Source organism: Bolinopsis microptera, chromosome 10 (assembly GCF_026151205.1).
Source record: "Bolinopsis microptera isolate Bmic1 chromosome 10, MBARI_Bmic_1.0, whole genome shotgun sequence".
NCBI classification, from domain to species: Eukaryota; Metazoa; Ctenophora; class Tentaculata; order Lobata; family Bolinopsidae; genus Bolinopsis; species Bolinopsis microptera.
Window position 1 is genome coordinate 11,201,687 of NC_087081.1, and position 11,820 is coordinate 11,213,506.

General features: G+C 37.2%; 1 protein-coding gene across 1 annotated transcript; it reads right to left on the reverse strand.

Annotated features, from left to right (window-relative positions):
* Positions 1-1,097: 1,097 nt before the first annotated feature.
* On the reverse strand, positions 1,098-7,067 carry LOC134822391 (adenylate kinase 2, mitochondrial-like). Its single transcript, XM_063833423.1, has 7 exons — positions 6,945-7,067; positions 6,672-6,775; positions 4,743-4,831; positions 3,932-4,040; positions 2,061-2,136; positions 1,765-1,897; positions 1,098-1,512 (listed from the first exon to the last, which is right to left on the reverse strand). Exons 1-7 carry the CDS (start codon positions 7,045-7,047, stop codon positions 1,419-1,421), a joined length of 708 nt encoding a protein of 235 aa, XP_063689493.1. The 5' UTR covers positions 7,048-7,067; the 3' UTR covers positions 1,098-1,418.
* Positions 7,068-11,820: the final 4,753 nt, after the last annotated feature.

Below are 11,820 nucleotides of genomic sequence, written 5' to 3' on the forward strand. Positions count from 1 at the left end.
GCACTTTTCTAAGAAATTCAAACTATAATTTGTGATTTTGAGGCACTTTCTGAGAAGTTAGGATGATGAAACCTTGTCATAAGTCTCAAAAGTCGACCAAGTACCTTAGAAACATATTGGGTGCAGTTTAAATTGGACAGTAGCTAGCCCAGAGCAATTACAGAATTGAAATCTTTAAAGTCAATTTGCACAAAAAGAACCTTGTGTTACTTAAGCACTTTTGTCAGAAAACGGCAGAGTTAGGGTTTTAACGTATCAGCTTTCGAAATTCAGTCTGTTCACCGAACAGCATAAACGAAGATTGATTTCGAACTTATGGCAATTTTCAGGAATATTGGAAAAGCTGGTCGTAAATGGTCGTTATTTCAGTCTGCGTTGTGGTAAAAATAATTGCGTACGATTTCTTGCAAATTTAAGGTTTTAACGGATGAAAATACAAAACGAAAGGGCTTGTTGAATGTTAATGCAAATATCAGCCGATTTGAAATATGAGTTCCGCTAGTTCCATGTACTTATAATTGTTGAAGGCAATATAAATGTGAAAGGAGTTGATACATCATGCATGCAGCTGTAATTCCAATAACCGTTAACCAACTATCGAATGCATTTGTAGAAATCAAAGTTCAAACGACGATTTCGGATTTCCCATTATTATAGTCATGAATAATTAGAAATAGAATGTGCATTGTGCTTAATACTTTAATACAAAAGATGGGCATATCGAATGATACGTACGGACGACACGAATTGTAGACGAAACAGTTTCAGCGCAGTCCGCGAAACCAATGAAGAAATGAGTAGAGCTCGCACATGGTGCAGATGTACGTGATATGTTGATATGAACGCGACGACTGTGATCGATTACGCGCCAAATGGACGTAACGTCGCGCGCGTACGTTACGTACGTACGCGCGTGCGTCGCGTGACTGACGTCAGGATGCGCGCGATCGGTCATAGAGTAAAATACTAAGCGTCTTCCATTTATGGTTCGAAATGTACAACCGAATGGTGAATCGTTGCGTGGCTTCTTCATCATTAATTTGTATGATTCCAGGAACCATCAACCAACCAGGATGTTGATAAATTAAACGCGTTAATTACTTAAGAGCTTTTGAGAAATCATGGCAACGTTTACATGAACATAAAAGAATAATCATGCAATATACTAGGTTCTACTAGTTTTCTCTTTCCTGGTGACAAAAGCTTAAATGTATTCAAGTCGGTGAATAAATAAGAAGACCCCAGTTTAAAATTGTTAAGTACCAAAAGCTTAGTCAAAACTGATGCAACCCGAAATTATAAAAACATTTTTAATTAATTTAAACCAAAAAAGGTTATAATAATGGTAAACATTAATCTGTTCTGTTAGTAACAATAAATATCTAAAACGGATGATCAATAGGCAGACTCTTCCAGAGTTATTGCTTAAAGTGAACAGAAATATCTTCGAATACTTTCTCGGGCGACTGCATTGCGTCAACTGATCGCAGGATACCCTTCTTTTCGTAGAACCTGTAATTATAACAGTTAGATATTCAAGCCAAACCAAGTCTAACGACTAAACCAAGTCTAACGACTAAAAATACCAAGTCATTGAACAATCTTGAAATACATTTGATTTTATTTATCAACCACAAAACCACGTGAAGTCATCACAACACCACATGACGTCACCACGACACCACGTGATGTCATCACAACACCACGTGACGTCATCACAACACCACGTGACGTCATCACAAATAACAAAACATCTGAACTCACGATATCAAGGGGGCGGTTTGCTCGTGATAAATATCTAGTCTTCGCGATAAAACTGTTGGGTTATCATCCGGCCTTTTCATCAGAGGCTCCCCAGTGACATCATCGGTCATTTCAACCTTTGGTGGGGCGAAAACTGTGGGGTAAATAAATTAACGGCTCTGTGTTTATTTGAAGAAAGTGCTCTACTAATATTATTAAGGATTGAAGTCATTTCTGTGGTGCAAAGATACGGTGAATATCTTGAAATAGGGGAATTCCGGTGTAAACTGTAATTCTTTAGACTTCGCGAAACAAACCTTCGTGATAAGTTCTGCCGCTCGATTGGTGGATCATCCTTCCTGATATACGTTCTACCAGAATATCATCTTTAACCTGAGGTAAATGTAACTTGTTAGCTCTTGAAAACTATTGGTTGAGCTGTTAAGTTTGCCCGTGTAATTATAGTGACATGATACCGGGGGGGGGGGGGGGGTACCACTGTCCATTTTGTCCATTTTGTCTTTTTTTTACATTTTTTTGTGAAGGACAGTGTTTTGGGGACAAAATGGACAATACTAGGGAAAAAAGGGACAAAAGGGACAAAAATTTTGGACAAATGAGACAAAAAATTAGACAAGCTCAAATGTAGAGAATGTATATATTCTACTCGACATCAACAATTTAGATTTTCATGTCAGTGTTTTGCTGTACTTTGAATCAACTGAAACCACTGAAGGGACTGAAATAAGCAGAATTCATCAACGGCATCACATAAATAAATGTGTACACGGTTCAGTCAATATTTCATTAATCCCATTAATCAAGTGGTGATATCAAATTCAGCTCAAACGTCAAATGTGAATCAGCGAGCAGGCATATCGGACTAGACCAAGTTGTCTTGAACAGTGAGTACACTAAGGCTGATATATAATCAAGATTGACTTTACTGTTCTGTCTGAATTTACCCAACTTATTAGCTTGTTAGAACTGTGCCTGAACTTATTTTTTGCATTTCAACGGATAATTGACCTTATTTTCTTTACTGTCCATTTTGTCCCTATCTATTTGTCTCGTTTGTCCCTGTCATTTTTGTCCATTTCGTCCATTTTGTCCATTTTGTCCATTTTTCCTGTCTTTTTGTCCATTTTGTCCTTTTTGTCCCCGCCTTTTTTGTCTTTTTTTTCTTTTTTGTCCCTATTATCTTTTTTTGTCCCTTTTGTCCCTCTTGTCCCTTTTGTCCCTTTTGTCTTTGTCTTCTTTCAGTTTTTTTTGTGCAGGGATAAAATGGACAGTGGTACACCCCCGCCCCCCCCCCCTCCCCGATACCTAGTTCAGAGATATTTTAATATCATTAAACTTCGTTATAGTAGTAGTATCACGAACATATCAAATTAGTATGGCAAATTTGATTTTCTTGGAAAATTCGTGTAATTTTGATGAATCATTCTTTCTGGAGAGTTAAACAGGAACGGTGTAGAAATCATGATGAATCCAGGAAATATCATATTATGCTGTGTAAGTGTGTATAATACATAGACAAAGGAAGTCACATTTCATGTTATATATATCAGTAATCGACCGGGATTCCCGGCGCCGTGAAATCCCGGCACCGGGGGAGCTATTTCTTCCCGGCCCCGGCCCCGGCCGATTTTCAATTTTCGCCGGGAATTTGGCCGGGAATTTTTGATCGAAATCGGCCTAAAACTTTCATATAAATCTTAAAATGGATTTTCAATTTTGAAAGGATGATGTCCAGAGTGCCAACTTTCAAGAGCAGTCCTTTGTTTTTGTAACCTCTGGCCGTGGATTTATTAAATTCACGGTCCCGGCCCCGGCCAAATTCCAGAACGGCCAATTCCCGGCCCCGGCAATATTTGGACATTCCCGGCCCCGGCCCCGGCCAAATCCTACCCCCGGTCGTTTACTGATATATATTTATACTTGCAGAAGTCTTCTATTGAATTTGTACATACTTTGAATCATTAAAACCGTTAAAACCTTGACGTTAAGCGTGGAAGTGAAATTAAAAACTGGGACAAAGAGGTTGAAAAAAAAGTAGGTTGGAAACGGTATTATTTACATGAATGATGAGAATCACATACTTGCATCAATCGTTATCTGAAGCAGATGCATTTGAAACATTTTTGCTTTAACTACCAAAGTTTTTAAATGAAACGAAAATTCAAACCTTAAATTCGACAACATTGTTGAGGGGCTCATCTTGTCCAACCAAATATTCGTCTAATTTCTCTGCCTGAACCAAGTTTCTTGGAAATCCGTCGAGCATGAAACCCAATCTGTAGAGTGGTTGTTTGGTAAAATGTATTCGTTACGGTTATTACTTGTAATTGTATGTAATATGTAACATATGTAATATATTACACAATATGCATCATTGCATATTGTGTAATTCATCCTTTGTGTGGTCTCTCTTTCTCTGTCTCTCTCTCTCTCTCTCTCTCTCTCTCTCTCTCTCTCTCTCTCTCTCTCTCTCTCTCTCTCTCTCTCTCTCTCTCTCTCTCTCTCTCTCTCTCTCTCTCTCTCTCTCTCTCTCTCTCTCTCTCTCTCTCTCTCTCTCTCTCTCTCTCTCTCTCTCTCTCTCTCTCTCTCTCTCTCTCTCTCTCTCTCTCTCTCTCTCTCTCTCTCTCTCTCTCTCTCTCTCTCTCTCTCATGGGAAGTGTATCAATATTGTCATTTGATAGTTGATTAATTTAGTTACAACAAATTTGATGTTAATTGACCTGACATATTGAACACATTTAAATATCGTATGATAATGTAAGAAAGATCCTATTTGTGTAACTGCTTATCAAAACAAATTCCATTAAATGGTAAAATATAAGGTATTGAGAGTAATTGAGAGTAATTCGATCATTTACCAGTGTAAAACAAGGTATGGATTACGCTGGGCTAAATTTAATATTGCAAACGTGTTATTTGCTAGCTCATATTAATTAAAAAGTTTTTTTCTTACATCACACGACATTCTTTAAACTCACTTGCAAGCCTCGCTCTGTAGGTTAGCTTCAATGATCTCAATAACAAGACTGTCAGTAACGAGCTCACCAGAACTTAGAGTATTGGCGACCTGAATAATTAGATTTAAACATTACGTCTTATCAATAGTTATAAGTATCGTGCAGCTAGCACAGTGATAAATTATTTAAAATATCATGCTAAAATGCACCCTTGAAGCTCAAAAGGGAAGGCTGAGGGACATGTATCATCTAATATTGTATCATCTAATGCAACCTTTCCATGGGGGATGTAAAGTGAATATTTGAAGTTGTATCTTACAAAATAATACCGTCCTCGCTCTTTACTTCAACAAAATTACACTTGTGAAACTACAGATTACATACATTAAAACTTGTTTAAATTATCATTTTTAGTTAAAATGTTGCAACATTGATACACAGTTTAAGGGGGCATACCCCAAATCTGTCCAGACCTAATGACCTCATAGGCAGTTCAGTGACCTTCTAGCGCACCGTTTCTACACAAAAATAAATTATTTTGAGAATACCTATTTTTGTAATCGAGCATTTCCTGGTTAAGAGTGCAATTTTCGGAAAAAATTATTTTGTGGTTGAGACGCTATAAGTTAATCATTTCTTGCGGTATCAGGTTGAAATTTTGTTCGCCGTTTACTCACATCTATGTCAAGATGTGTGTAAAATCTTGATATCGTATCTAAAAAGGCTGGTGTGTTATGAATTTTTAAAGTCAAAAAGCTAAAATTGTCCTTTTCAGGCTTATTTTAACAAAAAGTCAGTCAGGGAAGATCGGATTATTTGATGCTTGACATCAAATTGTTCTCTGAGTTCTGGCGCAGTTTCTGATGCCCTCAAAAATTTTTTTACTCATTTATCTTCTGATCTATTGGACCTCAAAGCCAAACAACAAATTTAGGCACATTTTTCGTTTTTAATATATTTACTGATTTTTCTAAAATTTTGATAGGAATGTGCTAGTGACTTTTTGAAGGGTGCAAAATAACCGCAACTAGCACATTTATATATGAGTTATGAACAACAAAACACCCTAAAATGCTTCCCTTTGAAGTTATGGGAGAAAATGTGATTTTGATCTGCAAAGCCAAAAAATCACATTTTCTCCCATAACTTCAAAGGGAAGCATTTTAGGGTGTTTTGTTGTTCATAACTCATATATAAATGTGCTAGTTGCGGTTATTTTTCACCCTTCAAAAAGTCACTAGCACATTCCTATCAAAATTTTAGAAAAATCAGTAAATATTAAAAACGAAAAATGTGCCTAAATTTGTTGTTTGGCTTTGAGGTCCAATAGATCAGAAGATAAATGAGTAAAAACATTTTTGAGGGCATCAAAAACTGCGCCAGAATTCAGAGAACAATTTGATGTCAAGCATCAAATAATCCGATCTTCCCTGACTGACTTTTTGTTAAAATAAGCCTGAAAAGGACAATTTTAGCTTTTTGACTTTAAAAATTCATAACACACCAGCCTTTTAGATACGATATCAAGATTTTACACACATCTTGACATAGATGTGAATAAACGGCGAGCAAAATTTCAACCTGATACCGCAAGAAATGATTAACTTATAGCGTCTCAACCACAAAATAATTTTTTCCGAAAATTGCACTCTTAACCAGGAAATGCTCGATTACAAAAATAGGTATTCTCAAAATAATTTTTTTGGAGTGGAAACGGTGCGCTAGAAGGTCACTAAACTGCCTATGAGGTCATTTGGTCTGGACGGCACAAACCACTGTTTTGGGGTATGCCCCCTTAAGGCCAGAGGGGGGGGGGGGTAAATTTTGATCCAGTTTTTTTCTTCTTGTCCGTCTCCAGCAGCTATTATCAAATACATGAAAACTAGAAAAGTGCCATTTACCCCCCCCCCCCCCCCCCCCCCCCTCTGGCCTTAAATTACAAATTATTACCTTTTTTCCAAGAGGTGAATCTTCTTTGGCGATGGCACGTAACATATCACCAGTACTAAGATGACAGATTCCAAAGTTTTCCTTCAAGTTGATAGCCTGGGTCCCTGAATTGTTAATCAAGAGTTGGATTGAGGACTGAAATGGCAATTCCCATGTGATAAGTACATTCATTGTTCTCTTATTCTCTTCAGAAAATACGTAGGTTTTCCCATCATTAAACTTTAACAGAGCAGAAGTCTATATTTATTACAACAAACTGTTACATCGAATTACCTTTGCCAGCACCAGGAGGTCCCAGAAGAATAGACCTGATAGATCTCCTTTGCTCTGCTTCTCCAGAAAGATAGCGCTTTACTGCACCAACAAACGTTGCCATGATAATCTAGCAATATTATTCAAACATTATTATAACCATAAAGTAACGGGCTAAGTAGCAAGCAAGTTATATATACTTAAACACGATTATATGAAAATCAATTTTTTTTTCCTGTGTATTATTTTCTTAACTTCAAGCACAAATCACAATTTTGTGCTACTGCTAGTACTGTCAAATTATAACAAAATAAATGAATATATAATATAAATTATAGATATTCATTAGGTATCATACCCTCTCTGCTTCTTCCTTAACATTTACTAAGCTGAGATGATAACAAAAACGTAAATTGTCTTGTCCTAATTATCCTATCTGGTTAAAAAGCTATCACTCAATTGTTCGATGGGACAATGTACCAACTTTCATTCGATTTATTCTCTATTGAGCTATTAACAAATCAACAGACTCGACTGGTATCAAAGCTTTGTTTGGGAATAGAACCTTCAGTACCTCAATTGTGTCTTGTGCCATCCTCGTGACCTTGCTAGATGGTCATTCAAGAAAAATTCAGTCAAAACAGTGAAATATGGGGCGCAGAAGCTGAAATTCGAAAATTTCCTACCCGTAGGACATTTTCAAAACCGCGAAATTTAAGTCAAGGAGACGGCAGAAATGCTTCTCTTCAAAAATCCTCCAAAATCTCTTCTTACATATTGCAATAGATTACTTGCAATAGATTACTATGGTCGCCTTGAAAGCACTGAAAACAAACTACTCTGTGCTGCATTTCACGAGCAAATCATGCTGTGCCTTCCTTGGTATACCAACACCTCAAAGCTTCTCACCAAATACAACTTTTTTTATGAAAATCTTTTCAAAATTTACATACAATATAACATGTGGCGCAAAATAAAATCAAAATATAACTGATTGCGATCTCTAAAGGACAGATGTATGTAAATTTCAAAGGGAAACCAGAACGCAGTAAAATTGTAGTCGAAACCACACCGCACAAGCCTAGTCCCTGGTAAATGAAAATCAATCAAATAATATGTTGATAAAAAATCATATCCCATCAGTCCTTCTCGGAGCTTACGATCTTATTGTTCCTTATAACATGAACTCGCTGAGGCTCCAATTCCCGTTTCTGCTTAACTTCAAGAACTAACTTCCTGAAGGCAGCTCTCTGCTCGGCTGATCGGTCGGGGCTGATGTACACTGAGTCATACCCCTCCACTTCTCTTAGTTTTCTCGCTTTGCTCAACACTCGCCGCACATGATCTGAGCCGCTGAGGGTGAACTTGATAGGTTTAACGGCTGGTCCTCCATCTGATACAGTTCTCCCCATCCTACAGCAAGAAACGATTCGAGGTTTCTCATCTATGTTTTCTAGTACCTCAAGCACTCTCTTTTCCACTCTTTTCCACTCTTTTCTGGTAGACCGTAGATGACCAGATTTTGACTACGATCCTTTTCCTCGGAGGCACTTTTCAGAGCACCTTTCATTTTCTTAGGCGCTCTAGCGCCTTGCTGCATGAATTCTTCACAACTGACGACCAGGCTTTGAGTTCAATTTTCACTGTCGTCTGAACAGAGGTCAAATCTTCACTTTTCTTCTCAAGCAATTGTCCTTGCAGTTTAATCACAGTGTTCTGATCTGCAATCTTTTCGTCCTTCAGTTGGTCGATTTCATCTTGTAGTTTGGTGGCTGAAAACAACAGCGGTGAACAATAACTGTCGAGAATGTCGATAAAAGTTTCCATCCAATCACACAGTATAGCCTTGGTGATCTGAGGCTTGTTGAGCGTTTCTTTACGTAACACATTGGATTTCTGAACACCTGCCGCTTGACGCATATCGTTGAGTAGCATAATCTGAGCACCCAAAATCTGTTCAGCATACGCCATACATTGATCTGAATTTGAGTGTAGAGTAATTCATCACTATTTCATCGTCAAGATTCTCCAAGTATTTGTTAACCATGATGTACAATGTACACGCAGGGCCAGTTTAATATACACGAGTATATTATCTGCTACACAGTGAGAGCTGTTTAAACCGACGCAAAAGCAATTAACTGATAAGACAATACTTCAAAACTTCCCCCACCCATCTTCCTCAAAATTTAAGCTCTCCACCCAAATCAGTCATAATATGAGGGAAGAATTCGTGAATACCTGGAAATCTGCCAAGGCCTCCTCGCCAAGACTAGAAGTCTATAATTTAATTAAACATGATTTTGAACCAGAGGCATATCTACGAATGATGAAAATACCTGATGTTCAAAAAAGCTTGACAAGTTTTCGTATCAGCTGCCACAACCTCTACATCGAAAGGGGCAGATACGAAACCCCCCTTCTACCAAGAGAAGAACGTTGGTGCACTTACTGCTTTTTCAGCAAAGGGCTCAAGCCTATTGAGGACGAAAATCACGAATTAATTGACTGTTTGCCTCACTACTCAGTTAGGGAAAAATCCCACCCAAAACATCACTGACCTAGCCGGTCTGCTCTCCAACAAAACTCTAGATCCTACCAAATTTACTGCCACAGCAAGAGCAATCCGTTCAATTCTCTCTGTGAACGAACAATATACAGCCTTTTATAAGAGCCCAGATTTCATAATGCTATAGGACCTTAAAATAAAATTGAACCATACAAACTCGATTTCTTTTTGTTTTTAACTAGTAATATATAACATTTCTAAATTATTACACATTTGTAAATAATTAGAATTGTGTAACTTAAATTATTTCAGAATTACAACTATTTTGTTCTCAATAAAGTAGTTATCACTTTCGTATCCTTGCATCCTTGTATCCTTGTATCCTTGTAACCTTGCGTCCTATATTGATGATTTTCCGTTTATCAGAGCTTTCTTTAGGAATAAAATTTTTAGTACCTCAATCGTGTCTTGTGCCATCCTCAGTGACCTTGCTAGATGGTCTTTTTTTTATAAATTCAGTCTAAACAGTGAAATATGGGTTGTTAGTTCTGATCACATGTTTATTTACCTTTTATGTGATAAACTACATTTTACCAGTTTTAATACTTTCAACACTACTATATAACAAATAATTTGAGGTTTGACATGAGGAGAAACGACACGAAAACGAAATGTCAAGAAAAGTCCAGAGAAAACTGGTGCTACAGCACAAAAGGATGCAACTGAAGATGAAAAAGATCGTAGTTGTGAATGCAGAAGGTATATCGCAGAGGAGTTTTCATTAGCTTGTGCAACCTGTGATATGTACTGGCATTATTGCTGTGTTGGACTGACAGGTCTGACACAAGAAGAAGGCGACCATCTGTCTAACTGGCGTTGTCAGAATTGTTTTATATCACCTTACATAAAAAGCAAAAGGACTCAGACCTCGAACCCTGATAATGAAGAAACAAAAATACTACGGAATTTTATTAGGCAGGAACTTGAGGCCCTTACACCTTGTATCAGAGGGGTTGTTGAAAACGCAGTGAACGAGAACATTTCAACTAACTTTGAGTCTGAAAAAACTAAAGAAATATCAAATATAGTGAACCAGGCTTTCCAGTCCTTCGCTGATGTTACTGCAAATAGTCAGAAGAAAGTGATGGAAGAAATGAGCCTACAGCAAGCTTCACAAAGTGTTGTCAGTAAAGTTCAGACAAAGATGCACACTGATGCATATGAGCGAAATTTAAGGAAGCTCAATCTGTGTGTTTTGAATGTACCAGAGAGCAAGAAAGCTAACTCCAAGCTACGCCAGGAAGAGGACTCGAATTTCTGCAAGGAGACATTAAAGATTGAAAAAAGTGACTTTATCAGTTGCCATCGTGCAGGTAAAGTGGATCCAGATAAGCCAGACTCCTGTCGGCCATTAATCATCCAGACAGCTGACGAGGAGTCAGTTAACTTTTATTCCAACCATGGCAAGGGCTGGAGAGAGTCATCATACTGGATAAATCTGGATCTCTGCAGAGCAGACCGAGAGATCCGTTTTTTAGCCAGAGAAGAGAGGAAGAAGAGGCGGGAAGAAGCAGAGAAGAAAAAGACAGAGAAGAAGGTGGAGAAGAAGTAAATAGCAGTGACAAAGAATGTAGTCAGCCCATGAATATTTTTTATACTAATGCTAATGGACTATTTAATAAAATTGATGAACTAACACATGTATTCTATCAGTTTATAAATCCATTCATGTAATCTGCATTACAGAAACTCATTTTAATAGTGATATTTTAGATGCTGAAATTTTTATTGAAGGTTTTTGTATGTTTAGAAAAGACAGAGATTTTAAAATCGATAACTCCACTAGCAACATAAGTGGAGGTGGAGGTTCTATTATTTATATTTAAAACAGTTGTAATGCTCCATTAGTGAGCTCATTTTTAAAAGCACCAGACTCTTTAGCTATTAATGTCAATACCTCTGGTGGATTGATTAGTATTTGTTGTATTTATAGGTCTACTTCTTTGAATTTGGACCAGAACAATATGTTATTATCTTGCATCAAGAACATTATATCTAGTGAAAAGAATGTTTTTGAAACCATTACCATAGGAGATTTTAACCTACCTAATGTATCTTGGGAAACTGGTAGTGTAAATAGTGGTATTTCTACTAAGAATCAGGTTTTAATGATTCAACAAAAGTATATTGATATATTTTTTATTGTATTTTGTGCAAAGTGTATGAAAAGTTGGTGAGGGCACATTTACTAACATTTTTAGAAGAATGAATTTCAAAGCATCAGCATGGATTTGTGAAGGGTTAATCTTGTCTATCTAATCTCTTATATTTTAGACAAAGGTGCTCCTGTCGATCTTTTGTATTTTGATTTTAGTAAGGCTTTTGACA

What these genes read in the sequence shown, in the direction of transcription:
- LOC134822391 (XM_063833423.1), bottom strand. Translation starts at nt 7,047, where the DNA reads ATGGCAACGTTTGTTGGTGCAGTAAAGCGCTATCTTTCTGGAGAAGCA. An exon ending in ATTCACCTCTTGGAAAAAAG is followed by an intron (nt 4,832 to 6,671) that starts GTAATAATTTGT and finishes CTAATTATTCAG; the next exon opens with GTCGCCAATACTCTAAGTTC. An exon ending in ACAATGTTGTCGAATTTAAG is followed by an intron (nt 2,137 to 3,931) that starts GTTTGAATTTTC and finishes CATTTACCTCAG; the next exon opens with GTTAAAGATGATATTCTGGT.